The 25,434-nt window shown below is 42.7% G+C and overlaps 1 protein-coding gene and 1 long non-coding RNA gene across 2 annotated transcripts in view; one reads left to right on the top strand and one right to left on the bottom strand.

Annotated features, from left to right (window-relative positions):
* The window catches only part of LOC134802161 (uncharacterized), a gene marked incomplete at its 3' end in the record, with an annotated part of 69,718 nt that overhangs the window by 21,447 nt on the left and 22,837 nt on the right, over positions 1-25,434 (bottom strand). The window contains exons 15-33 of the mRNA XM_063774755.1: positions 23,853-23,937; positions 21,463-21,579; positions 20,303-20,400; positions 19,226-19,403; positions 19,072-19,194; positions 18,918-19,040; positions 18,755-18,886; positions 16,972-17,064; positions 16,849-16,941; positions 14,862-14,982; positions 13,332-13,457; positions 12,386-12,492; positions 11,322-11,550; positions 6,422-6,583; positions 3,644-6,182; positions 3,045-3,136; positions 1,901-1,999; positions 860-1,021; positions 179-343 (exon numbers count right to left, since the gene is read on the bottom strand). Of these exons, the coding sequence (XP_063630825.1) occupies positions 179-343; positions 860-1,021; positions 1,901-1,999; positions 3,045-3,136; positions 3,644-6,182; positions 6,422-6,583; positions 11,322-11,550; positions 12,386-12,492; positions 13,332-13,457; positions 14,862-14,982; positions 16,849-16,941; positions 16,972-17,064; positions 18,755-18,886; positions 18,918-19,040; positions 19,072-19,194; positions 19,226-19,403; positions 20,303-20,400; positions 21,463-21,579; positions 23,853-23,937 (4,844 nt within the window). The remainder of the gene's footprint in view (positions 1-178; positions 344-859; positions 1,022-1,900; positions 2,000-3,044; positions 3,137-3,643; positions 6,183-6,421; positions 6,584-11,321; positions 11,551-12,385; positions 12,493-13,331; positions 13,458-14,861; positions 14,983-16,848; positions 16,942-16,971; positions 17,065-18,754; positions 18,887-18,917; positions 19,041-19,071; positions 19,195-19,225; positions 19,404-20,302; positions 20,401-21,462; positions 21,580-23,852; positions 23,938-25,434) is intronic.
* On the top strand, positions 6,750-10,198 carry LOC134802207 (uncharacterized). The gene is made up of 2 exons (XR_010145809.1): positions 6,750-7,335; positions 7,458-10,198. It is a non-coding gene; the product is annotated as an uncharacterized LOC134802207 (long non-coding RNA).

Genomic DNA, 25,434 nt, shown 5'->3' with positions numbered 1-25,434 from the left:
GGCTTGAACTTTGACAACCCTAAATAGCCGAAAGGGAGTACGTAAGAATGGGCCGTAGGAATGGGTTATGCCATTTAGGGTTCTTGCTATATTGGAAATTATATAGCGTAAGTATTGAACAACCAATTTAGCTAGGACTCCAAATGGCGCAACGATCGCGGAGCGTGATGGCACTTACTTTAGGTTTGTCGTCGCTGACGCTCATGTCGGCCATCTTGTCGAGCACGGCGGCCATCTTGTCGGGCTGGCGCTCGCCCTGCCGCTTGAGCTGCGCGTGCGTCTGCGCGGCGGTGAGCGGCGGGCCCGCCGGGGGGAGGGTTTTGGGGAGCGCCTGGAACACGAACTGGGGGTTATTTAGTCGGTGGTGCGGAAATAATAAATAAACATATACAGTGTAAACAATAAATGCGAAGGTATGATACCAATCTTTTCAAAACCTTGGCCTTTACTGTTTTATGTGTCGATCAAACTGTATTGGCTATAGGTTACGGCACGCGGCTTAGGAAAATTGTGAACATATAAAGAAATCATCATACTATTACATATCTGTCAATAGTCAGAGAACGAATGTGTGGCAGCAATCTCGCAATGTGGCGATTAATCATTCGAAATAAAATAGAAAACACAAAAGCCGGGGTAAAAAAACTTCAGACAACGCAAGTAACCTCATCCACAATTTGGGATTTCTTGTAAACAGTAATGTAAGTGCGTTGTTTATCGTACATACCATAGGATAACGCTTGTAACAGCTACCGTGGATTTTTACATTGATAGATATCAAACACCACATAATAATTCAGTTTTCCTCAAAGCTAGCTTTAGTCCACTAGAAAAACAATAATGGTGTATGTATACTCACTGGCGGCTTTGGAGTGGGCGGCGCGGGCACCGGCTTGGGTGCCTCGGGCAATGCCACCGGTTTCGCTGCTACCGGCTTGACTGCCACTGGCTTAGCTGGCACCGGCTTGGCTGCCACCGGTTTAGCTGGCACTGGCTTTACTGCCACTGGCGACGCCGAACCCTGTTAGATAAATTACGTGTGTATTTGCATGTTTTTCTTTTTAATATCATCATCATCATCATCATCATCATCATCAGGCTATAGTAGTCCACTGCTGGACATAGCCCCTCCCCTAAAGAGCGCCATACCGCCCTGTCCTCAGCTTGCCGCATCCAGCATCTGCCTGCAGTCTTTAGCAGGTCGTCATCCCACCTGGTCGGAGGGCGTCCTACACTACGTGAAATACCGCCCAAGACGAGCTATGCGAAGCGCAAGGGCACTACCTACCATTTCTCGAAGCGCTTCGTCGTTTTTTTGAACCTTCATAACTTGGGTTTTGATTATACCAGATAAACAAGGGGACAAAGACAGATGATTAGAAACTGCAACTTTTTAAGAACCACTAGGCCTATTCTGCCCTCCTAAGCTAAAAAGCCGTATTTGCAGTCAATTTGTATGAAAACTGAATGCAAGGCTTTTTAGCTTAAGAGGGCAGTATTTTAGAGATATAAACCAAAGTAAGTAAGGGCATATGTTAAGGTTTTGATATTGATGTCATCGATCGTTCGTGCTAATTGGTGCATGAGAAATGCATTGCTAGTCGCGTCAAAGTAGTATCAATACAAGTGTTTGAGTTTGAGTAGTTTCTGCCCCATTTAGATTAAACCGCCTCTATTTTTAACCCTTTATCGCTCTGACGCTCATGTCCGCCATCTTGTCGAGCATACCGGCCATCTTATCGGGGTGGCGCACGCCCTGACGCTTGATCTGCGCGGCGGTGAGCGGCGGGGCCATAAAGGTGTTAGAAATTACGCCAAGTTGAACCATACGAGTATCTCTTTAAAATAAAGTTCAAAATTATAATGGGACATATATTTAAGCTTAAGTGAGTATACATACGTTAGCCGTCCTGCATTTCTGCTTCTTCTTATTGAGTATGGAGCGCAGACGCTCCCTCGTCTCGTTGAAGTTGCGCGGCACCGGCGTCGTGAGTGGCGGCTGTCGAAACAACTTAATTAGGGTCGGTTGCACCAAACTGTTCGTATCGTTAAAGAGTTCGCTAAATGTTTATGTATGGAAAGTTTCATAGTAAAGCGCCGGGGCGCGCCGGCTGACGTTGATCAGTCTGCCAAATGTGGTTGGTGCAACTGGCCCTTATAGTATTGTTTTTTAACTTAGTGTAAAGTTTGCACACGAGCTGCGAGGAATATACAAGCCTAAAATACTTGAAAGAGAAAGGAAGACATTCCTTGTAGGCATAAGTTCGCTTTTATAGATTGTTTTTTAACATGGCTTCTTGATAATAAAATATTTACATATGTAAGTATTTACACACTTCTTAACCTAAGAGTCCGCAGCAAGCTCGGTTCTCCATACAAACGTAGTTACGCTCTCATTTTAAAACGACTAGCTAGATTGATCTGAAACTTTGTACTTACAATAGGATAAGGTATATCTACTCCTGTAATTACTTTATGTAGCTTCAGATACCATAGTTAAAAAAATACAGCGAGTTTTTCATACGAAATTAGTTTTTGATAAATTTCGTGTTTTATAAGCTGGAGCTATATAAACTAACTAGCGAACCGGTTTCGCACGGGTTAACAAATTATACACCTAAACCTTTCTCAAGAATCGCCCTATTGATAGGTGAACACCGCATGAAAATCCGTTTAGTTTTTGAGTTTATCGCGAACAAACAGACAGTCGCAGCAGCCTCATGTCATGGTATGTGCAAATATAGGAAGGTGAAATTCGGCCGAGCTTGCTGCGGACTCTTAAATTATGTCCGTTGCATTGACGTATATCTCAGGACTGGCCTTACGGGCAATAAGAATGGGGCATGAATGGGGCCAGTACAGCGGCGTTACACCGCGACAACGCGATTGGTTGATGAGTTCGCATCACACGCGCGATTGGTCGCAACTAGTTGCGTTAGATTGGCTCGAATTCGTGAGTGACACCGCAGAACTAGTACCATTTTTAGTGACAGTAAGGCCCATCCTGACTCAAGTTATGGATTAAAATGTCTGTGTGAAGTTACCGCGTGTCCGAACACGGTGCAGTAGCAGCAGCTGCAGGGCTGGTCGGCCGCGCCGTCGCCCGCGCACGCGTTCGTGCCGTTCGAGTGACCGACTGGAAACAAACAATTCATCGCATTTAAAACATCGTGGTAAGGTCAAACTCGGATCCTCGGTCAAACAAAGGAAGAACTCATTAACAAGTGACCGTCAAAAATATTGTTTGATACACTTATCGTCGTCTATACCTTCTCTCCTTTGCATGTCTATCAAATGCTTCTCGAGATCCTTCTAATGTGTTTATGTTTACACATTGAAGAGTTACTTTGGCTACCTTCTGACTGCATCATCAGATCAGCTCCGTATTAGTATATTTTTGCATTGTCAGCGGATATAAGGAAGTATGCCAAATTTTAGCTCAATCAGATACCGGGAAGTGGTTCAAATTTAAGTTACAAGATTTGGTGCACATATACATACATACAAAGAATATACGCGGTGAAGCTAAATAAAAGCGTGTAAAACACTGTTAACTTACAATTAAAACAAGAGCTACTTATGGTTAGCTATAGTCATTTTAGCCTCAAGAGAAAAAATATAAAAACGCACAAACAAAACGTACCTTTACAGACATGCTGCTGATGGGAGGCGTTCTCACACACCTTCGGCTTGGCCACCGGCTTCACCGCCGGCTTAGCCACTTTAACCTCCTTCTTCTTCTCTTCTAGCCCCGTCTTACTCTTGCCATCATCGTAACACTGTTTCACAATGTCCCCTAAACACACATTATCGTTGTCTTTGCACGAGTTACAGATACAATCGTTCGTCCATTTGCAATCAGTTTTCGGAGTATCACAAGCGTCTGACTCTGATTTCGTCTGGCCGTTTCGCATCATATTTCTAAACGCTACAGCGTTTAATGTTTGTTTAGCGTTTCTTAAAGCCTGAGCGGAATATTTCGCTAGCAGCTCAGGGTTTTGAGAGCCTATTACAGATAGATTCGTCTTATCCTTATCTTTATCTTCAGATTCCTCGTCAAGTTTCAAAGTCTCCTGTATATCGTCGTCTAGTAATTTCGCATCTATGCTCGAGCATATAGAGATTACATGCTTCTTATATGATTCCGGTACTGGTAACCCTTGGGTGATATATGATTTAATAGTATAAAAACTGTCTAGCAATGATTTCTCTCCTTTAGACGTTAATATCGCTTCGCATTTCGCTAACAACGCTTCGTTTTTAGATTTCTTTTCTTCTTCTGTCTCTTTCGATTCGATTTTCTCTTCCTTTTTAATTTTAAGCTCCGGTTTTTTCACTACCCTCGCGTTGGCCTTACCTATGATTTTGCTTAAGCCTTTGGCGGCTAATATTTCAGCTTCGCTCGCCTGTACAGCCGGGCTTTTAGGTAAAGTTAATTTAGTAAAAGATTCCTTAATCTTACCTTCTAGTTTTTCTAATCTATATAGCATAACTAGCCATTCGTCGCCTGAGAGCACATCCTTAGGTAAAGTGTCCATGTACGACTTATTCATATCTTTTAAACGCTCTAAGAAGTATTCTTTCTTTTCTTCGTCAGCCATGGTAAGAAAATCTGGCACGTTTTCCGTATTCTTACTTGGTATTCCTGTCAATTCTTCTATAACATTACTAGCTATCTCCGGATTGAGTAGAATCCACCCTGTTAGTTGGACAGAATCCGCGCACCTCTTTATAACATCTATATATTTAAATTTCAGACTTTTCACTGAAGTCTTTTTGTCTTGAGACATTTTAGATAGTTTCATTATTAGTAGGTCAAAAGTGTTTCCCGCAGAGGTGCTTAGAAGTTTCGAAATTTGTTTTAATGATTCCTTAGAGGCCGGGCAGCTTTCGCTATCGCTTTCGGACTGCGAGTTTTTATTTAACTCCTCTATCTTTTCTATAATCTTATCACTATCGCTGGCGTTCTGTTTTCCAGCTAAATCTTGTATATAAGTATAAAATTTCTCGAGCATGGCTTCTATCTCGTTTTCTAGTAACTCTACTGGTATACCTTTGAATTTCGTGGCTACATAGTGCTTCATGGAGTTAAATCTATCCTTCACTAGCTCTCTTAACTGGTCCATGCTCAGGGCGTCTTTTACAAAATTGTCAAATAACGTCGACGCTTTCGAATACATTTCAGAATTGATGCTATTCTTTTGCGTATTAAATATGTCCTTATTTATATCGTCTTCAAGACACTTTGCTAGCTCAGGACTTTTGTTTTGTTTTAAATATTCGAACACTTTGTTAATAACTACTTGAGCTGATATAGAGAAGAGTAAATCTGAGATTTTCAAATCTTCCTTATTATTCTTATTTTTCATTATAGCTTGTAAGTCTTTTTCGTCTTTTAGAAGCTCCGTTATGTCCTGGCTATCGAATTCTAGAGTCATAGTGCCTATGATATCGTCGTGCTCTACATTACTCTTAATTTTCTTTGTTTTACGTTTGGCAGTGTTTTTAGTTACTTTAACGCTATCCTTATTCTTATTTAACTTTAGTTCTCTTATCTGTCTTAACGTTTCTGGGGTTAGTTGGGCTTCGTTATTAACTTCGGGGAGACTGTTCATGATCGAAGCGAATTCGGGGAGTTCGAAGGAGGCGTTAGCGAATTCGGAAAGTTTGGACGCTATCTCGGGCATGTTGGCTAGTATTTGCGGCATGTTTTCTACTAGTTCCACTAGTTTCGTGTTAGCCGTGTTAATATCTATAGGTTCATCCGAGTCCATTTTCTCTAGGAACTCAGCTGAATTCTTGTCCAAACTCATCATGACTTCGCATATTTGTTCTAAAGAAAGCGGTCCGTCTTGCTCCTCTTTCCCCTCTTCTTTATTAATACTGTTGTAAGAATTGATGATATTCTGGCATTCCTCCATAGCTTTTTTGATTTCTAGACCGAAGGTAACATATTTGTAGACGTTGGGGTCTTTTTCGTCGACTTTGATGCATTTTTCTTCCTCCTCAACTAAGACTGGGGTCCGCCTTGCGTTTAGGGGTATGTTTAGGACTTCCGGTGCGATCTGCGACTGGAAGTCAAGGGTGTCGTCGCGGGGGAGGAACTTGTTGACCTGGAGTAACCTCTGGCTCGGTTTGGGAGTGTACACGGGCATCGGCTCGGAGGTTGTTGGAGACATTTCCTGAAAAATAAAAGTAAATAACAACAGGCTCACAGAAATATGAGCGAGATAGATAGAAGATAGAATAGTCTTTATTGTCCAAATCAAACGAGGTGCAACTGTTGCAAAAACTTAACAATACTTAGAATCGGCCGGAGGATGTCTCCCGGAAAAATCCTAACAGCGCGATGTAGGATTTTTCACACACCGTACATCTATCGGTAAAATTTATGACGCACGTTCCTTATACTCTTACATACCTGTAACGGCGGGCTGACCGACTCCTGCTCATGTTCCTGCAAACCCTTGTCGAGGCTGTTCAGGGCGAAGCTGGCGAACTTCACGAGGCACTCTTTCATTTCTTTGCATAGCTCCGTCTCTTTCTCGCCTACTATCGTCTCGGTGTCGCTTACGTTGTCCTCCTTAAAATAAAAAAATAGGTATATTATTTGTTTTTACTTTTGTCCAGTCAATACCTTTTTTAATAAAGATTTATTTTAAGAACGCATTTGTGTACTTATGAATTTACTAATATGCATAGTAATGAGTGACATTAGAATAGAATAGAATAGAATAGAATAGATTTATTCGTAAGCACAAACAATCGGAACAGTACATAGTATAAAAGAAAACACAAAATAAGATTAAAGTGCCACGAAATGGCCCCATCTCAGCATGTTGCTGGTGGCTTCCAGCGCTGATCTTCCGATGAGACCATCAAGTGAGAAGAATCACGGAAGGTAACAGACAAGAAGAAAAAAGACAGAAATAACATACAGTAAACAGTTAGTTAAATAAGAAAAAAGTTACACAGCAAGAAGATACAACATAACGACTATTTACAATTAAGATTAATTAATACAAAAACAAGCATCGTGCTCTAAATCGCTGTATCGATCCGGTCCGACCATATCTTGGCTGAGCATTACAGCTGTATATACTACTAGCGCCAACGGTGGCTACACTAACTAAAAAGCAATGTCAGACCAAACCAATATCGAGCGTTCATGAAATCTACGTTAAAAAATCTTGTAAGATTAGCTTATTAGCAAAACAGCATTGTAGGATGACGAATTTACGAAAATGTACGAAATACTAACATAACAGCACTCTACTAAGTATGGCGTAAAGGAATGATGAACCCTTGTCAGGCCAAAGGAACAAAACACTTGAGGTAAGCATAAGTAAAATTACAAACTACAGGCAGCTGGTATCAAGTCTGTAGGCTTCTTGGCTACGTTGGTGATTAAGTAAATACAGTTTAATCTTTGACTTAAAGCTATGAATACTTTGCAGGTTTCTCAAAGGCGGAGGTATATTGTTCCAGACTTTCGACGCGGCATAGCGAAAACTTCCCCGAAACGCTGCTGTGGCATGGCGTGGCATTAACAATTGAATTCCACAGTTACGGCGTTCGCGGAGCTTAATACAAGAAAGCTTATTGAAGAGATAAGGCGGAGTACCATATTTAAGCACACCAAAGAGCAGACAAGCCAAATGAAGTTTACGACGGTGTTGCATCTTGAGGATCTTATGGCTGTTCAGAAATGGTGTCACGTGAGCTCTCAACGGAATATTGAAACAGAAGCGAGCACAGGCATTTTGAACACGTTGAATGAGTCTCTTTGTCTTTGCAAGAAGTCTAGGCCCAAACACTACATCCACATAGTTTAATTTTGATAGGACAAGTGATTCAACTAGTTGACAGCGGAGGTTTTCGCTTAAATATGGCCGAATTTTATATAAAACTTTAAGCTTGTAAAAACAACTCCTAATGGCCTCGGAGACATGCTTCTCATAACGTAGTCCACAATCCATTATGAGACCTAAATTACGCGCTTCATACACCCTCTCAACCGGTGTATTCATTAGCGTAACATCCGTTGATATACTGACACCAGCCAGTTGTTGCCTGCTGCCAAATACTAGGTATTTAGTTTTATTTGGATTAAGCAACAGGCAGTTTTCTGTGGCCCATGATGCTATTGAGGTGAGATCTTGGTTTAATTTTTCTATAGCACTGTCAATGTCAGCTGGCTTACATGATATATACACTTGTATGTCGTCTGCATATATATGGTATTTGCAATGCGTGATGTGGGACCCTATATCTGCGGAGTATAATATGAACAGGAGTGGGCCGATCACCGATCCCTGTGGAACTCCTCTTGTTATATCAGCTTTTTCGGATAAAAATGAAGATCCGTCACTGCAACATACTTTCACAATTTGTGATCGATTATGTAAATAGCTTTCAAACCACTTTACAGTTTTGTGATCAAATCCGTAAAAAGTCAATTTGGAAAGAAGCAGATTTATATTCAGACAATCAAATGCTCTTGAGAAATCGAGGAGGACTAAAATAGTACACATTCCTTTGTCTTGAGCATCCAAAATGTTATCAGAGACATCGAGTAATGCGGTCACAGTGCTACGTCCCTTCCGAAAACCTGATTGGACATCTGGTAGGATATTATTGTTTTCTAAGTAGGCGGTTAGCTGTAAGCATACTACTTTTTCCATTATTTTGGACAGACAAGGTAGTATACTTATAGGCCTAAGGTCTGAAAGCACAGATGGGTTCGATACTTTAGGCAAGGGAGTCACGACTGCTAACTTCCAGATATCTGGAAAGGTGGATGTAAGAATGGAGGTATTTATTAGGCTCGTAATGAAATCAATTGTGTGTGGAAAAGTCATAGTAAGCATGTTTAGATTTATCCCGTCAATACCCTCAGCATTCGATTTTAAACATTTAATTACTTTAATTATTTGATAAGAACTAACAGTATCTAAATGGAAAACAGAGTCATTGAACTTATGAAATTCAAAATAGGTCAGCTGTGATATAGTGACACTTGAAGTTCCAGGTAGATCTAGGAAGTGTTTGTTCAAGGTATCAGGATTATTAAATATATTAGGTAATTCATTATTCTTTTTAGGCAACACTGTATTTTTTAAATTTTTCCATAAAGTTTTGGGCTCATTAATTTTATTATTAATACTATGTTTGAAATATGCTACCTTTTCAAAATACAGAGCTTTATTTACAATAGACTTAAGGTCTTTGTAGTATATCTTTTTGACTTCGCTCTGGCTTTTGTGAAAATCTGCCGCAGCACTGTCACGCAACCTCATCATCAATTTGACGGTGTCCGTAATCCAGGGGTATGATTGAGCTTTAATCAAGGATGTCTTAAGAGGAGCATGCAAATCAAATAGATTAAGAACTTGTTGATTAAAGGCTGTTACCATGTCATTGACATTTCCAAGGTTTGTTATCAAGTCCCACCTCACGCTCTGCAAGTCCACATCTAGATCTTTTTCGCAGATGTTTTTAAGAGGCCTATAGGTAACGCGGTAAGGCTTGTGTTTCTCACGCTTAACATTGAAATTACAGACAACAAGGCAATGACCATACAGGGAGCCCACATGATCAATTGCTGTAGTATTGGCCTGCATGTCCGTACAGACAACATCGATCAGCGTCTGGCTGGTGTCAGTGAAATGTGTTGGCTGCGACACTAATTGTGTTAAACCAAAGCAAGTTATAAAATTATTAAATTGAGTAGTTTTTGTGTCGGTGCCATTCAATAAATTTATATTAAAATCACCTAGTAAAACTAAGTTGTCGTAGCTACGCATTGAACTAATTGAATCACTTACAGCATCTAAAAACAGTTGGAGATCCATCCAAGGTGGACGGTATGCCGTACCAATTGCTAGCTTCCTTCCGTTGAGAGCAAAAGTGATCCACATCTGCTCCACCAGCTTATGCAGCGGGTCAACTGGATGAGGCCAGGTCCGAGCCCTGAGATGACGCTTAATATAAAATCCTACGCCCCCACCACGGGACCGGTCGCCCTGCGGCCTAGGAATATGCCGGAAGCTGTATCCAGGAAGTGTCGGTGCCCGCCCTTCTTCGCCCGCCCTTAACCATGATTCGTTAATCGCCAGCACATCAACATCTTGTCGAGTAGCAGCCGCTATGAAATTGTCATGATTTGTGCCAAGAGAACCCGCATTGTACAAACCAATTCTAAGTGTTTTATTTACTATAACAACAGATGTATGTACCAGACCACCCGACAGTTGACACCACGCTGACAGACCTAATAATAACAGTACCAGACTGACATCGATAACATTAAAAATAGGAACACATGAGAGACAAACCATATACCGGCGAAATATGTCATGTCTTTTCTAGAGGAAACCTTAACTATATAGATATCAGAATTATAATATATATGTTCATGATTTCACGATAACTTATTTTTAGCACGTCAAGAAAGAAATAATTTTAAGGACCAATGTTCAACGTCGAGCTTATGTGGTGCGGGAGGGGGAAGGTAGCGTCCATTAGACGTCTATACGTTGCTAGAAAAACCATATAACTGCGAAATGTGTTACCTTCTCTAGAGGGAAGGCCTCCGGCGGTTCAACCTCAGGCTTGTCGTCGTCTTTGAGCTTGAGTAGTTGCGCGGGCGCCTTGTGTTTGAGCATTTGCAGGATGCGTTGCAGGATGCGGTGCGGGAGGGGGAAGGTAGCGTCCATTAGGCGTCTATACGTTGCTAGGAAAACCATATAACTGCGAAACGTGTTACCTTCTCTAGAGGGAATGCTTCTAGCGATTCAACCTCAGGCTTGTCGTCATCTTTGAGTTTGAGTAATTGCGCGGGAGCTTCGTGGTTGAGTATTTGCAGGATGCGGTGCGGCGGGAGGGCGGAGCTAGCTACCATTAGACGTCTATACGTTGCTAGGAAAAACCATATAACTGCGAAATGTGTTACCTTCTCTAGAGGGAATGCCACTGGCGGTTCAACCACAGGTTTATCCCCGTCTTTGAGCTTGAGTAGTTGCGCGGGAGCTTCGTGGTTCAGTATTTGCAGGATGCGGTGCGGGCGGGAGGTGGGAGCCAGTTTCCATTAGACGTCTATACTAAAAAAAAAACATATAATTGCGAAATGTGTTACCTTCTCTAGGGGGAAGGCCTCTGGCGGTTCAACCTCAGGTTTATCATCGTCTTTGAGCTTGAGTAGTTGCGCGGGCGCCTTGTGTTTGAGCATTTGCAGGATGCGGTGCGGGCGGGAGGGGGGAGGTAGCTACCATTAGACGTATATGCTAGAAAAAAAACCATATAACTGCGAAATGTGTTACCTTCTCTAAAGGGAACGCTTCCGGCGGTTCGACCTCCGGGTTATCATCGTCTTTGAGTTTGAGTAGTTGCGCGGGAGCCTTGTGTTTGAGCATTTGCAGGATGCGGTGTGGGCGGGAAGGGGGAGCCAGTTTCCGTTTAGGCGCGGCGCCTAAACGTTGTTTGGGGCTGCTGCTTCGACGTTTGCGGCGGGGTATGTCGTCCACTAGGGTCACGTTGCTTTCCGGCATACTGAAATAACATAAACGAATCTATATACATATCAAGCAAACATCGACCTGCAACATTAAAAACAGAATAAGAACTGAACAAAACATAAGCAATGAAGGGCATTCGTAAAGACGATATCCCATGGGCGACAACCAGGCGTGGTTATTTTTATAAAAAGGTCTTTGATTTGATGATCGCAGCCAGGCCTCTAGTTCTTGTGGGCCTGATTGTATAGGATTTGCTATCATAGGCATTTGGCTTTCGAGTAGGCTCGTGAGTTACGCGCTACGCTTATAGCTGATAACGCGCTTTTTAGCTAACCCGCTGGCAGTATACAGGATGATTCAGGAGACGTGAGCAGGATCAACACCGCGCATTTTGTAAATTATAAGCAACTGTTTCATATCAGTATTAGTGACGTTAACGTTAATTTTCTAGTCGTGTTGAAAAAAACAATATTAATTTATTTACGACATGCATGGTCACCCTAAAATTAGAATACTAACTACTTACCGATATTCTGTGTCAAATTGAATGTCACTGTCTGGTTACTTTTGAAAACTCGTATCTCACTCAAGTTTGACAGTTTATTTTCTTCGTAATCAAAATGCTGTCATTACGGTTAAATAGGTTTTATGGTTATTAATTAGGTCTTGTAAGGTGACCATGATTGTAGAGAATTAAATTTGCACTCACCAAAAAGTTAAAAAATAGGAAAAAGTGTGATTGTTTCACCTAAATACGACGGTGATCTATCAATTAGGCGCCGTGTGCAGGATTAGTCCTGCACACGTCTCATGAATCACCCTGTATGTGTGAATAATAAACATATTGGTGTGTGTAAAATACAATGTACCTGTCCCGTTCTCTCTCGCGCTCGTTCCGCAGCTGTTCCTCTAGCCACATTCTAAGCCTGTGGTAGTAGAGTTGCTGGTCCCTCATGTGCATCACTTTGCGTCTGACCTGTAAAGCAAATAACAGTTTAAGTGATGTTCAGTTTAGGATCACTGTTAGTAAGAGTCGAGTCAGGCAGTTAATTTTGTAACGAACTGTTATATATACTCCTAACTATTTTGCTTACCAGGTAAAACTAAAATGTAGGTGAAGCATTGACAGCAATATTACTGTATGAAAATTCGAATAACAGTAAAAACATGGTCACTCGTAATTTACTCTTTAACATAGATCTAGTAATATCCTAAATCTTTTAGTGTGTAAGTTTGTGCAGTGTATTTTGGTTGAATAAACTGTTTGGGTTGTATTCAAGAGTTTTCTTCGAAACTCCAACGGAGGCCGTCCTATAACAGAACGTTAATTTGTTTTTTTTTTTATTTACATTTAATAAGCTAAAAAGGAAATGAGGAAAATATAATCGCAGAAGAGTCGATAAAGCCAAAAGACAGCTGCGACAACGAGCGAAGTGATGAGTGTTTTCGGAAAACTGTCAGCAAACAGCGTACCTTCGAGAACTTCTGCAGATGGACACTCGGCTACTCGGGACAGAGCGCACGGAGCCTTAAGATAGTTGCGACGAGTGAAGCGAGGAGGAGTGTGAGGTGAACCGCTGTCTGTAGCGACGACACGAGCGAAGTGAGAAGTATAAGGTTGGTTTAGTAGACAGTATACCTCCTTGAACCGCTGCAGGTGGTACTCGGGGCAGAGCGTACGGTGCCTAAAGATAGTTGCGACGAGTGAAGCGAGGAGGAGTGTGTCAGGTGAACCGCTATCTGTAGCAACGGCACGAGCGAAGTGAGGAGAAGTGTAAGGTGGGTCTACAACCACTACTAATACTACTAGTATACCTCCTTGAACCGCTGCAGGTGGTACTCGGGGCAGAGCGCGCGGCAGGCGGCGTGCGGCGGCGCGGGCGGCGGGGAGCCGGGCGGCGGCGGGGCGGGCGCGCGGCCGCCCACCAGCTGCATGCACACCTGCACACACCAGACAACTTAGCCATCGAGCGACTCACGCGCTACACTAGTGGCGTGGCCCTAATCATCTCGTAAGAGCGTTTCAGATCGTCCGTTACGATATCGAATGTCGAATACGACCACAAATAAAGTAATAAACCGGCCAAGTGCGAGTCGGACTCACACACGAAGGGTTCCGTACCATTATCTATAAAAACGGTTACCCATCCAAGTACTGACCCCGCCCGACGTTGCTTAACTTCGGTCAAAAATCACGTTTGTTGCATGGGAGCCCCACTTAAACCTTTATTTTATTCTGTGTTTAGTATTTGTTGTTATAGCGGCAACAGAAATACATCATCTGTGAAAATTTCAACTGTCTAGCTATCACGGTTCCTGAGATACAGCCTGGTGACAGACGGACGGACGGACGGACGGATGGACAGCGGAGTCTTAGTAATAGGGTCCCGTTTTACCCTTTGGGTACGGAACTCTAAAAAGGTGCCTTTATATACTTATTTATTCATTTAATTATTGTTTGTTATTTAAAAGAAAGTGTTAGTGTAAATGTAAAGTAACTTGATGCCATAGGGCACCGTCTAGCAACTGTTTTTCTCCTAGGGTTGTCCAACTATACAACATCCTATATCGGATTGGACGATATGAAAACGCTGAATAAAACTCTGTACGATGTAGCTGAACCCAAATCGGATATTTGGGGTTATCCGCGGATGGTCTAGAACGCAAAATGACTAGTGTAATATTTTGCCTATATCACTTTTAGTCTACCTACATCGCGAACGGTCCAGAACGCAAAATGCCTACTCGTTTTATTTTATCTTTACGTTAGCGATGTCGACGGAGCACCGCTGTCGCGGGGCTCCTATTCTGTGCTGTTTCTTTCTGCTCCTAGTGATATAAATAAGTGGTCATTTTGCGTTCTAGACCGTTCGCGATGTAGACTAAAAGGAATATAGGCAAAATATTACACTAGTCATTTTGCGTTCTAGACCGTCCGCGACTATACAGACATTTGCGCAATTTACTTAAAAATTGTGACATCTCATCAGAGTATTGTGGTCCATGTGCATAAGGAATTTCAGAACTGTTCCAGAGATTTCAAGGTTAACCCGATTGTGCTAGTAATAGAACTAAAATTATATTACGCCACTTGTCCCAATCCTGAATTAATCTCATCCAAATAAGTACAAAATAATCTGACATATCGGTATCAAAGATTTAGTTAATCGGACCCCCAATATTCGTGTCAGTGCATCTAAGGCGAACACTGGATACGATTCGCACGTCGCTTCGATGTTTGAGCGAGACAACGTTACGCACGTATTATTCCCGCTCGCACATCGGAACGACGTCCGAATCGTATGCAGTGTGCTAAGCGCCTAAAGCGCCACAAGCATTATTTACCGTGGACAGTTTCTTCTGCTTCCGGTAGACCTGCAGCTGCCGACGATGGACTTCCGGTAGCCGTCGGTACATCGCCATCAACTTCCGGTCCACCTCTGATAAGCCCATGTCCACCTTTTTCCTGAACAACAAATAATAACATTCTTACACAGATTGACCAAGTCCCACAGTAAGCTCAAGAAGGCTTGTGTTGTGGGTACTCAGACATCGATATAATAATATATAAATACTTAAATACATAGAAAACAACCATGACTCAGGAACAAATATCTGTGTCATCACACAAATAAATGCCCTTACTGGGATTCGAACCCAGGGCCATCGGCTTCACAGGCAGGGTCACTATACCCACTAGGCCAGACCGGTCGTCAAAATAACAATGTAACATAACATATTAATAAACATAGTTGTCATATCCGTACACGGCGGGAAGTTGATAACTTGAGATATTCTATCGAAGAAATTTGAACTTAAAATAAAATTACATAAGGTTCCAATTTAGCCAGTTATCAACTTCTTCCCGCCGTGTACGGATATAAGGTAACCGTACTAGTGCTCGACATGCTAATGCCCAATAGATGGCACCTTGCTGTCACCTCTATTGCCAATGACTTGAGTTTCAAGATGACACGTACTGGGACCGCGTCGAGCACCAGTACGTTTACCTTACTAAAGAAAAAGCCACCAAAGCCGAATTTGAACCTGTGTCTGAATCGCTAACACTCTTCCCAATATGCTGTAATATCCTATAAACTTCTGAAGAGTCCATCAGACGCTACGCTGATTTTCATGTGACCAAGTGTGATAGTGCCGCAATAAACGTGACATCTTCATAGAAAACTTGACATTGCAGTATGAGCTAAGTTAGGTATGCGTTTTTGAACATGAAATAATTTACTACTACGACCGTTACAAAGCACTTGCAAACATTGACTATGTTTTACCAAAAAGAATAGATAGTATAGAGGGGTCCTGTCATTGTAAATTTTGTAGTCACTGTAAATTTACTGCCATCTATCGACACACGACTAAGAAAACGTATAAAGTTATCAAAAAATGTATATATAATGGATAAATGATTTTATTATTTTTATATCATTTTGATCCATGTTCATTCACTGATATCTATGTGTTAAAATTGTTAAATATGAAACGGTGTCGTCACGCCATCTAGCCGAGGATAGGCTAAAGGTGTGTGCGGCATCTGTTCGAGAATGACTTTTGCTTGAATTCCGAGGCACGTTTTTTCCTTAGACTTTATTCGTCTTATACGAAGTTACATATGTCTTTGGTTTTACCCTTTACTAGGCTGACATTTAAGAAATGTCAATACAATGCCAGTCTTACTCATCGGAAATAGAACGCATGTTTGAAGTGCTGTATGTGGGAAATATATATCCGTTAGCGTTAGGGTTAATATTTCAACATCGCCAAAAATATGTACACAACCTTATTGCCTAGACATTTTGCACAGACATGTAACCCATTGAATGCCACGCCTATCGTGCGCGGTGCGTCATCGTAAACCTTGTCGGAAAGCTCGACGTTTGGTTGGGCTGTAGCGCGCGCATCAGTTGAAGTCTTTGCCGGTCAAAGGCTAACCCTTTGATGATGACCCTAAGGGTCATCATCATCACCATATCAGCCAGAGGGCATCCACTGCTGAACATAGGCCTCCCCCAAAGAGTGCCACAATGACCGGTCTTGCGCCACACGCATCCAGCGGACTCCCGCGACCTTTACCAGGTCGTCAGTCCACCTTGTGGGGGGTTAGGGTAGTGGATACCTATTAAGGGACCCACTGATTAACAGTCCGCCGGACGGTATAGGCCTGTCAGTTAGAACAAAATTTTGACAGTTCCGAACAACTGACAGGCCGATACCGTCCGTCGGACTGTTAATCAGTGGGCCCCTTTATTGGCCCGTTATGCGTATCGATATTTTAGACCTTCACTGTACAGGTCAGGTGACCCTGAAAGAGGCTTACCTAGCATTGCCGTCGTCGGGCGGCTCGTCCCCGCGGCGGCAGTGCTGCGCGACCGGCCACTCGTCGCAATGCTGGAGCACCCTGTCCATCAACCTGCAACAAGTGATCCTGAAGGAGGCTTACCTAGCATTGCCGTCGTCGGGCGGCTCGTCCCCGCGGCGGCAGTGCTGCGCGACCGGCCACTCGTCGCAATGCTGGAGCACCCTGTCCATCAACCTACAACACAAAATATTACGTCAATGTCTTGTCAATACTAGATACGATTTTACTCGCCTAAAAACCTGGCACCATTCGGAACCTAGGCATTTATATCTACTATTGACATCATATGATGTTATGATGTAATATTTAAAACTTTCGCGTTTTGAACACATATTAACTCACATTTATGACGGGTGTGTGTGCTGTGAGATTGCAAGATAGAATTAGGAACAGTGTGATAAGGGAAAAGTGTGGACTGAATGTAGACGTAGTGACAAAAATTGAGAAAGGTATGTTGAGATGCTTTGGACACGTGGAGAGAATGAGTGAAAGGCTAACAAAGAGAGTGTATAAGGGAGAAGTAGAAGTGGGAGGTGGAAGGGGTAGACTTCGGCGGACTTTCTCTGATCAGATCGGGGAAATCCTGAAGAAAGGCCAGGTCAAGGGCACCCTAAACCGGCGAGCGTGTATGAGGAATGTTATGAAAGAGAAGAAAGCGAAAGAGGTATGTCAGGATCGTGGCAAGTGGAAATCCGTGGTCTCTGCCTACCCCTCCGGGAAATAGGCGTGATTATATGTATGTATGTTATGACGGGTCTATCGCGAATTTATTTTATTACCGTCGTTAAACGACGTCGGTGAATAAAGGTGATAAAATAAAATAAATTCGCTACAGCCCCGTCTATAAATGTGAGTTAATATCATATGATGTATTTGGAAACTAAATCACTTATTAGAATGATACATTACAACGGAAGCCGGGATGGTCAGAGAAGTATACATATGCATATGATCCTGGTTGTTCTCTTTCAGATAAATATAGTACAAGCAGCGCCACTCTTAACTGTCCATCGGTGGACCTTAATACAAAAGGCATAAAGGCATAAAGGTCCGATAGACAGTTAAAGAGTGTGAGCGATGATACAGTCAGCAGCAATAGTTGCTAAGCGGGCGAGTTGTTCAAAATGATCTTTACGCGACTTTATTGTTAATTTTTTTTTTTTATTTATTTTTTTTTTTTTTTATTTTTTTTTTTTTTTATTGTTAAGAATGACTAGATGACCGACTAGATGGAGCGATGACCTTCGCAAGGCGGCTGGCAAAAGCTGGATTAGAGTTGCCGCAAATCGTGCTCAATGGCGTGCAATAGGAGAGGCCTATGTCCAGCAGTGGACGAGAGTAGGCTGATGATGATGATGATGATGATTGTTAAGAGAATAAGAGCGCGTCAAGGTAAATCTGATCACCTCGCCCGCTTACCAACTTCTGCTGCTGACTGTACAAATGAGCAGGTAATCTACTTTTAAGCGCCACTTGCACCATCCCACTAACCCGGGTTTAACCTGGAGTTACCATGGTTACCAGTACAATTTGACACTGGGGTAACGGTTTAACCGCTTAACCCCGGGTTAGTGGGATAGTGCAAGCTGGCCTAAATGAGGTTAAGAGGTATACTTTGGCCGACGACATGCCGGACTTTACTTTAGATAGAGACAACTATTCCAATATTCTCCAATTCTCCCTCAATTGCTTAAAGGTTAACTGGAAGAGATCCCTGAAAGGGATTGTACAAATGATGTGTGTTCTTTCATGTTTTATGTTTCTTTTTGTACAATAAAGTGTTTAACTACTACTACAACTATTAGCAGCAGCTCCGAGGCCGAGTCCAGCGAGCTGGCTAGGCCTCGCTAGCCGCGTGTGTTACCTCTCTATAGACGCGATGGAGCGCATGAAATGCCGCACGGTGCGGCACAGCGAGCCGGGCGCCGCGTCCTCCGAGCCGGACTCCACGGCGGCCGCGGCCGCCAGCGGCAGCTCCGAGGCCGAGTCCAGCGAGCTGGCTAGGCCTCGCTAGCCGCGTGTGTTACCTCTCTATAGACGCGATGGAGCGCATGAGATGGCGCACGGTGCGGCACAGCGAGCCGGGCGCCGCGTCCTCCGAGCCGGACTCCACGGCCGCCAGCAGCTGCTCCGAGGCCGAGTCCAGCGAGCTGGATAGGCCTCGCTAGCCGCGTATGTTACCTCTCTATAGACGCGATGGAGCGCATGAGATGGCGCACGGTGCGGCACAGCGAGCCGGGCGCCGCGTCCTCCGAGCCGGACTCCACGGCCGCCAGCAGCTGCTCCGAGGCCGAGTCCAGCGAGCTGGATAGGCCTCGCTAGCCGCGTATGTTACCTCTCTATAGACGCGATGGAGCGCATGAGATGGCGCACGGTGCGGCACAGCGAGCCGGGCGCCGCGTCCTCCGAGCCGGACTCCACGGCCGCCGCGGCCGCCAGCAGCAGCTCCGAGGCCGAGTCTAACGATGAACTGGAGAGGCCGAGGGAGCCCGAACCGCCATCAGACTCCGACACTGGAGAAAAGAGTATACGTGAGTAAATGTTTCTCGGATGGGCTTAAACCTTAAAAAAGTTTAGGCTAATTTTAAAATATCAAGGTATAACCTGGTAAGTGGTGGTGGTGTGCTGATGGTTCGTGTGTGTGTATATGTATCTTATTTTATTTTATTTTTATTTGTATATTATACTGTTTTGTATTGTGTTTTTTCTGTGCTAGAATTCTTATAATGAATATGAAACACTTACTGACATGACATAAATTTATTAATATCCGCTACCTAAAGGTTGTCTGGAAGAGATCGCTTTTATCGATAAGACCTCCTGTTGTTTAACCTCTTCTTCCTGTATTATTTGTATTGTTTTCTGTAATGAGGTGTGCAATATTTGTATTGTATTGTATTGTAAAAGCGGTTTATAAAAGGTTAACCTATATTCACTGCCGGTGCCTCTTTCTAAAATATGGAATTTATGGATGTTATACAGACATGTCATTATTAAACATTAATGGCGTTATTCATAAACACGTTACTGGCTTGAATTAGCTATGAATCGTTTGTCTTTATCTGTCATTTAGACTTTTGAATTTGTAAGAAAGGGATAAAACATAATATAATTTAATTGGGCCTGTAAAGATTCATGAATAAGGGGGTAATATATAATAAAAACTTACGGCATAGACTAGGCATCCTCTATACGGAGCTTAGAGCAATTATTTCATGAAACCGATGCTGCCAAAAATACAGGAGTGCGGGGGACGAGGTGAGCGAGTCCCGTGCCGTGATTGGTCCGTTCAAAGACACGGGCGTCACACAAAGACACTTGACTCGAAAATGGAGTAAAAATACCGTATATTTGTGGCAGAGGGGGCAGAGCTACTATGCTCAGTCTTGAGGATGTCTTGTCTGTGACTTACGGTCGTCCAAGTCGCCGGTGGACTTGTCGCTGTCCTGCTCATCCTGCTCTCTCGCTCCCTCGCCTTTCGTCGCCGGTTGCCCCTCCGTGTCTGGAGGCCTGTGTTGTAACAATATTGTTAAGACATAAAAAACTTTTGAAAAACTTTCAAGTGTCAGGTTCAGCCAGTAGTTTTGCAAAACAGTAAGCACTTTTTTGGATCATAATACCAAAAAATAAGAATGAGACCTTTCTCTAGTAACTTCATCGATTCAAAACCTGACTAAGCAACTATTGTTCGATATAAAAAAAAGGTATCGTCTTGGGTCGTCCCGTTAGTTTTTCGTCAAGTTCTTAAATTAGTCCTATTCTACTTTCGTCACTCATTCTACATTGAAAGCCACCGACGGTTGTGACGAATATAATTATATGAAACACTAGCATGTGACTTCACGATCAAATTACTTACTCTTTATAATTTTATACGGGTTTTAAATTCTAATTTGTGTCTAAAAATTACTGCTGTCTACGCGCGTATTTCTTTTAATCTTCTGGTGCTTTATTCCATGCATGGTGTAAAATAATTTATTTTAAATACAGTCAAATACTCTGTTGGCAGTATTAGTCTCGAGTTTTAGGGCCCCCCCACATCTAGCGTCTTTCGAGCGTCGGCGTCTACAACTCTATGGCCGCTGCTCGACGCAACGTCGACGCAACATCGACGCAACGTCAACGCAACTATGCAGCGACGTCATTTTCCATAGCGCTGACCAGACGCCGACAGACGCCGACGCTCGAAAGACGCTAGATGTGGGGGGAGCCTTACTCATTTGATTGAAATATTTGTCATACGTCTTGTATAAAAGCATTTCGTAACCCGTACCGTACACCCCTAAATCCTGTTTCTAATTTATACGAGTAGCGGTCACCATTGCCGACGCAACTGAAATAACCGGTCGCGCTTCCATACCTAATTTGTACGGGAATCGAAAATATCGATTGTCTCGTATCGTCGAGTGACGAGCTAGTCACTAAGTACCAACACTAGTTCATAGCCATTAGTTAACCATTTTAGTACTAAACGAAGATCGATTTTTGTTTAATTTTTTTTTAGGAATTAGTGATTTTTGCTTGTCGCCTGACGATATGTTAGGCGGAGTACTCTGTGGAACAAATGCCTACTTGGCCCCCGTGCCGTCCCCCTGCTGCAGCCCCTCCCCCGCGGGCTCTATGGGCGTCGCGTGCTCTTTGCTGCTGTTGAACTCGTTCACCGCCTGCATCATGCCGAAGAACGAGATCCTGACACCAAATAAAGAATAATTAGAATACAGTACGACAAACAGGGTATTGACCAGTGTTGGCCGAACGTTAATTGCTATTGACCATTAACCATTACAAATTGAACCGTAAATGGTAACGGACGATTACAGTTGATAGTTCAACTTATGCTGGTTAATGGGCAAGAATTTTCAATTGCATTAACGTTTCGGCCAACTCTGGTATTGACACTACAAAAAAGAATATTTGAAAAAGTTTTTGGCAAAAAAATCATTATTGGTACAAGCTTTTACCGCTGATTGTACTTTTACTCATCGAGACAATTTTAAAAACTTCAAACGCAATTAGGTTGCGTTCTTTTATCACAGAGTTCTTATGGCTACCTCGTGTCTCCATCATGAAATCAGCTCGATGGTTCCATATCGACCAATAGCCGTTCTCAACTCAGCAGCTAAAACTTTTGAGACTATTTTACATAAGGAAATTTACCGACAAATCGATCCATTCATCTGCGACGCCCAGCACGCTTTTAGGTCAGGCAGGTCAGTGAATACTAATCTACTGATTCATGTTGACTTCATCAGTAAGTGTCTTGATAACGGTACCCAAGCTGATGTAATTTATCTCGATTTCCAGAAAGCATTTGATACCGTTGACAATGACGTACTTCTAACTAAACTATGGGGTATAGGGTTCAACCACGAACTACTCGCTTTTTTTGCTGACTATCTAAAAGACAGGACACAATTTGTCAAATATGGACCCTATATTTCATCTCCGTACCATACTCGATCGGGCGTAAGTCAGGGATCAAGCCTCGGACCTTTGCTTTTCTTAATCATGGTGAACGATCTTGTGAGTGACCTCAAGTACGCCAAATGCTTACTATACGCGGATGACCTCAAGCTGGTGATGGGTATCGAGCAGGAGTCGGATTGCTTAAAGCTTCAGGAGGATCTCGATCGGGTATATCGTTGGAGCGTCGCGAACAAACTTCACTTCAATAACAGCAAGTGCCAAATAATGACATTTACACGTCGTCAACGTCCAATTAGCTTTAACTATGAGATAAACGCTCAGGCGATAAATCGTGTAGTTTCAGTTAAAGACCTTGGAGTCAAGTTCGACCGCGAGCTCACATTCCATGAGCACATTAATAGCCTCGCCAAAGAGTCGTATCGGAGGTTAGGTTTCGTGATGAGGAACGTTAGGGACTTTCACAATGCCGGCGTCATCAAACTCCTCTATACGGCTCTAGTTCGTTGCAAGCTGGAAGCTGGCGCCTGTGTCTGGAGTCCTAGTGAGGCCAAGTATAAGCTTATTTTAGAAAAGGTCCAAAAAGCGTTCCTGCGCTTTTTCTACAAAAAGCTCTATGGATATTACCCATTTATGTATCCAACTAAGTATTTACTTGGCTTTCTAGGTCTTAACTCATTGGAGGTTCGTAGAGGATGCGAGCGGTTGGTAACAGTGTGTAAGGTGCTTAGTAACAAAACTAACAGCATGGAGCTACACAATGTTCTCAACTGCATAGTTGTGCCTCCGAATAACTCTCGCCGGCGACCATACCTACAGCTGTGGGACGGTACAGGACCGCGCGCGACCGCTGCGCGTCGCAACTCGCCGCTGTGCGACATGATCAACTCACTCAACGGACTCCTGCGCACGAATCCACAAGTGGATATTTTCATGGATAAGTGGCCTAAACTAATGTCCAGGTGCCTCGCTTATAGTGAGAGTGAATGAACGTGTGATATGTGATATAATAGGTGATGAATGGAAAACTTGTAATGTGAGATTTTATTGTTATAATTGTATAATTTTTAATGATGTTATGATGTGGTTAATTTTTTAAAATTCTATTGATATAATTGTATAAGTAGTAGCAAGTGTAATTGGTATAAGTACTGTAACCGTTCTTGTGATATTAATAAATAAATAAATAAATAATATTGCATTGTCACCCGACATACATATGTATGCTAATTTTCAGCTTCACTCTGAAACAGTGGTATCATCTGTAGAGACTTTTGTTCAGGGCACTGAAATCTATAACGTATCAAAATCCCAGGACATTTAACTGAAACCACATTTTCCATACTTTAGGCTCGGGTTCTTTAACGTGCAAGATTTGACCCTTACAAACATACATAACATAGATAATTAGGTATATTCCAAGTTAATAAAAAGCTTGTAAAATGTTGACCCCCTTTTTCCCCCCACTTTGAACTGAGCTGTACGTACTAATCAAACATGGAGGCCGCAAAAACTCGAGACACCAAAATTAAACATACCTCAAGAGCAGTTTTCGTTGTTGCGCGCACACGGTCCGCGGCGTCAGGCAGTCGCAGCGGTGCTGGTACCCCGACCACGCGCTCACTGTAATACAATTAATGGTTCAATTTGTCTGTGTAAAATATTAAAGGTTAATTGACCGCGAACCAGGAGCATATGTGACGTTATCGATGAAAAGGGACCTTATTGTCGATGGCGCTTACGCCATTATTAACGATGCTCCGAAATAAAAACAATGCCGCGCGACGCTGCGCGGCGTAAGCGCCATCGACAATAAGGTCCCTTTTCATAGATAATGCCCCATATGTCGTCACTGTTATACTCTGTATCTTTAGGTATCTAAATAAAAGTAAACAAAATCTACCCTCAAATGGCTCTTAAAGCCAGTTGAGGGTAGATGAAAACATTACATGATCAAATAATGTAGGTTAAAGTCAGGTCGTTCAGTGACAGATCCCGGCGGTTTTGTAATAGGGAATATTAGGCAAAGCTCTGCATAGGTAGCACCACTAGCACATACAGTAAACAAACCTCACTGACATCATCAATGACACATCATGCGTCACTAGGTCAATCACATGGCCTACCGTGAAACACGACAATCGAAAGTTCGGTTTCTGTCTCTCTATCACTCTTGCATATTCGAGCGATAAAGGGGCAGATAACTAAATTTCGATTTTCGCGTTTCCCGGTAGGCCCTTGTTAACAAACCGCCTTGGTGCATCAATGTCATAGTGAAAACTTGTCGAAAAACTGTTTAAGGCCTAGTATGTATAAGTTACTCTATGGCTTACTAAACAAATTAGTGCTGCACTCTGGCGGCAGAACATTGCAGTAATACTCCCTATTGTCGCACCTGTCAACGTGGAGAAATAGGGGCCTGGTGGTATTGCCAAGTTTGCATATTCGAGCGATAAAGAGGCAGATAACTAAATTTCGATTTCCGCGTTTCCCGGTAGGCCCTTGTTAACAAACCGCCTTGATGCATCAATGTCATATTTAATTGTCTGTGAAAACTTATCAAACAACAGTTGAAGGCACAGTATGTATAAGTTACTCTATGGTTTACTAGCTAGCTTAGTGCTGCACTCTGGCGGCAGAACATTGCAGTGATACCCCCTATTAATAGTTCAATTATGTCTGTTTAAAATATGAAAGGAGGATATTTAAATATAAAATATGAAAGGAGGAAAATATTTAATGGAGGGTAGGGCAATGGCCCTATCATTCTGGAAACGTCATACATATTTCCCTGATCCAATCTGATTATAGTCTTGCGACTGATTGCAGATATTATATAAGAAAAAAAAATATATATGAAAGGTTAATAGACCACAAGCCAGGAGCATATATCGCCGAGCAGTCATCGCCTCCCGGTTGATACTTTGTCAGATCATAGTTTAGATGCTATCGCGAATTAAAAAAATAGTCAGCCGGTTGGATCACGGTGACAAGACCGTCAGCTGATCACATGAACATGTATATCATCTAAACTTTCATCTGAAGAAGTATCAAACGGGAGGCGATGACTATTTTTTTTACGTGTTTTGCGGGCTCAGCACGGTTCCATTTTTATCGACT

The sequence above is a fragment of the Cydia splendana genome, chromosome 24, assembly GCF_910591565.1.
Source record: "Cydia splendana chromosome 24, ilCydSple1.2, whole genome shotgun sequence".
Lineage (NCBI taxonomy): Eukaryota > Metazoa > Arthropoda > Insecta > Lepidoptera > Tortricidae > Cydia > Cydia splendana.
This window is presented reverse-complemented; position numbering and strand designations above follow the sequence as displayed.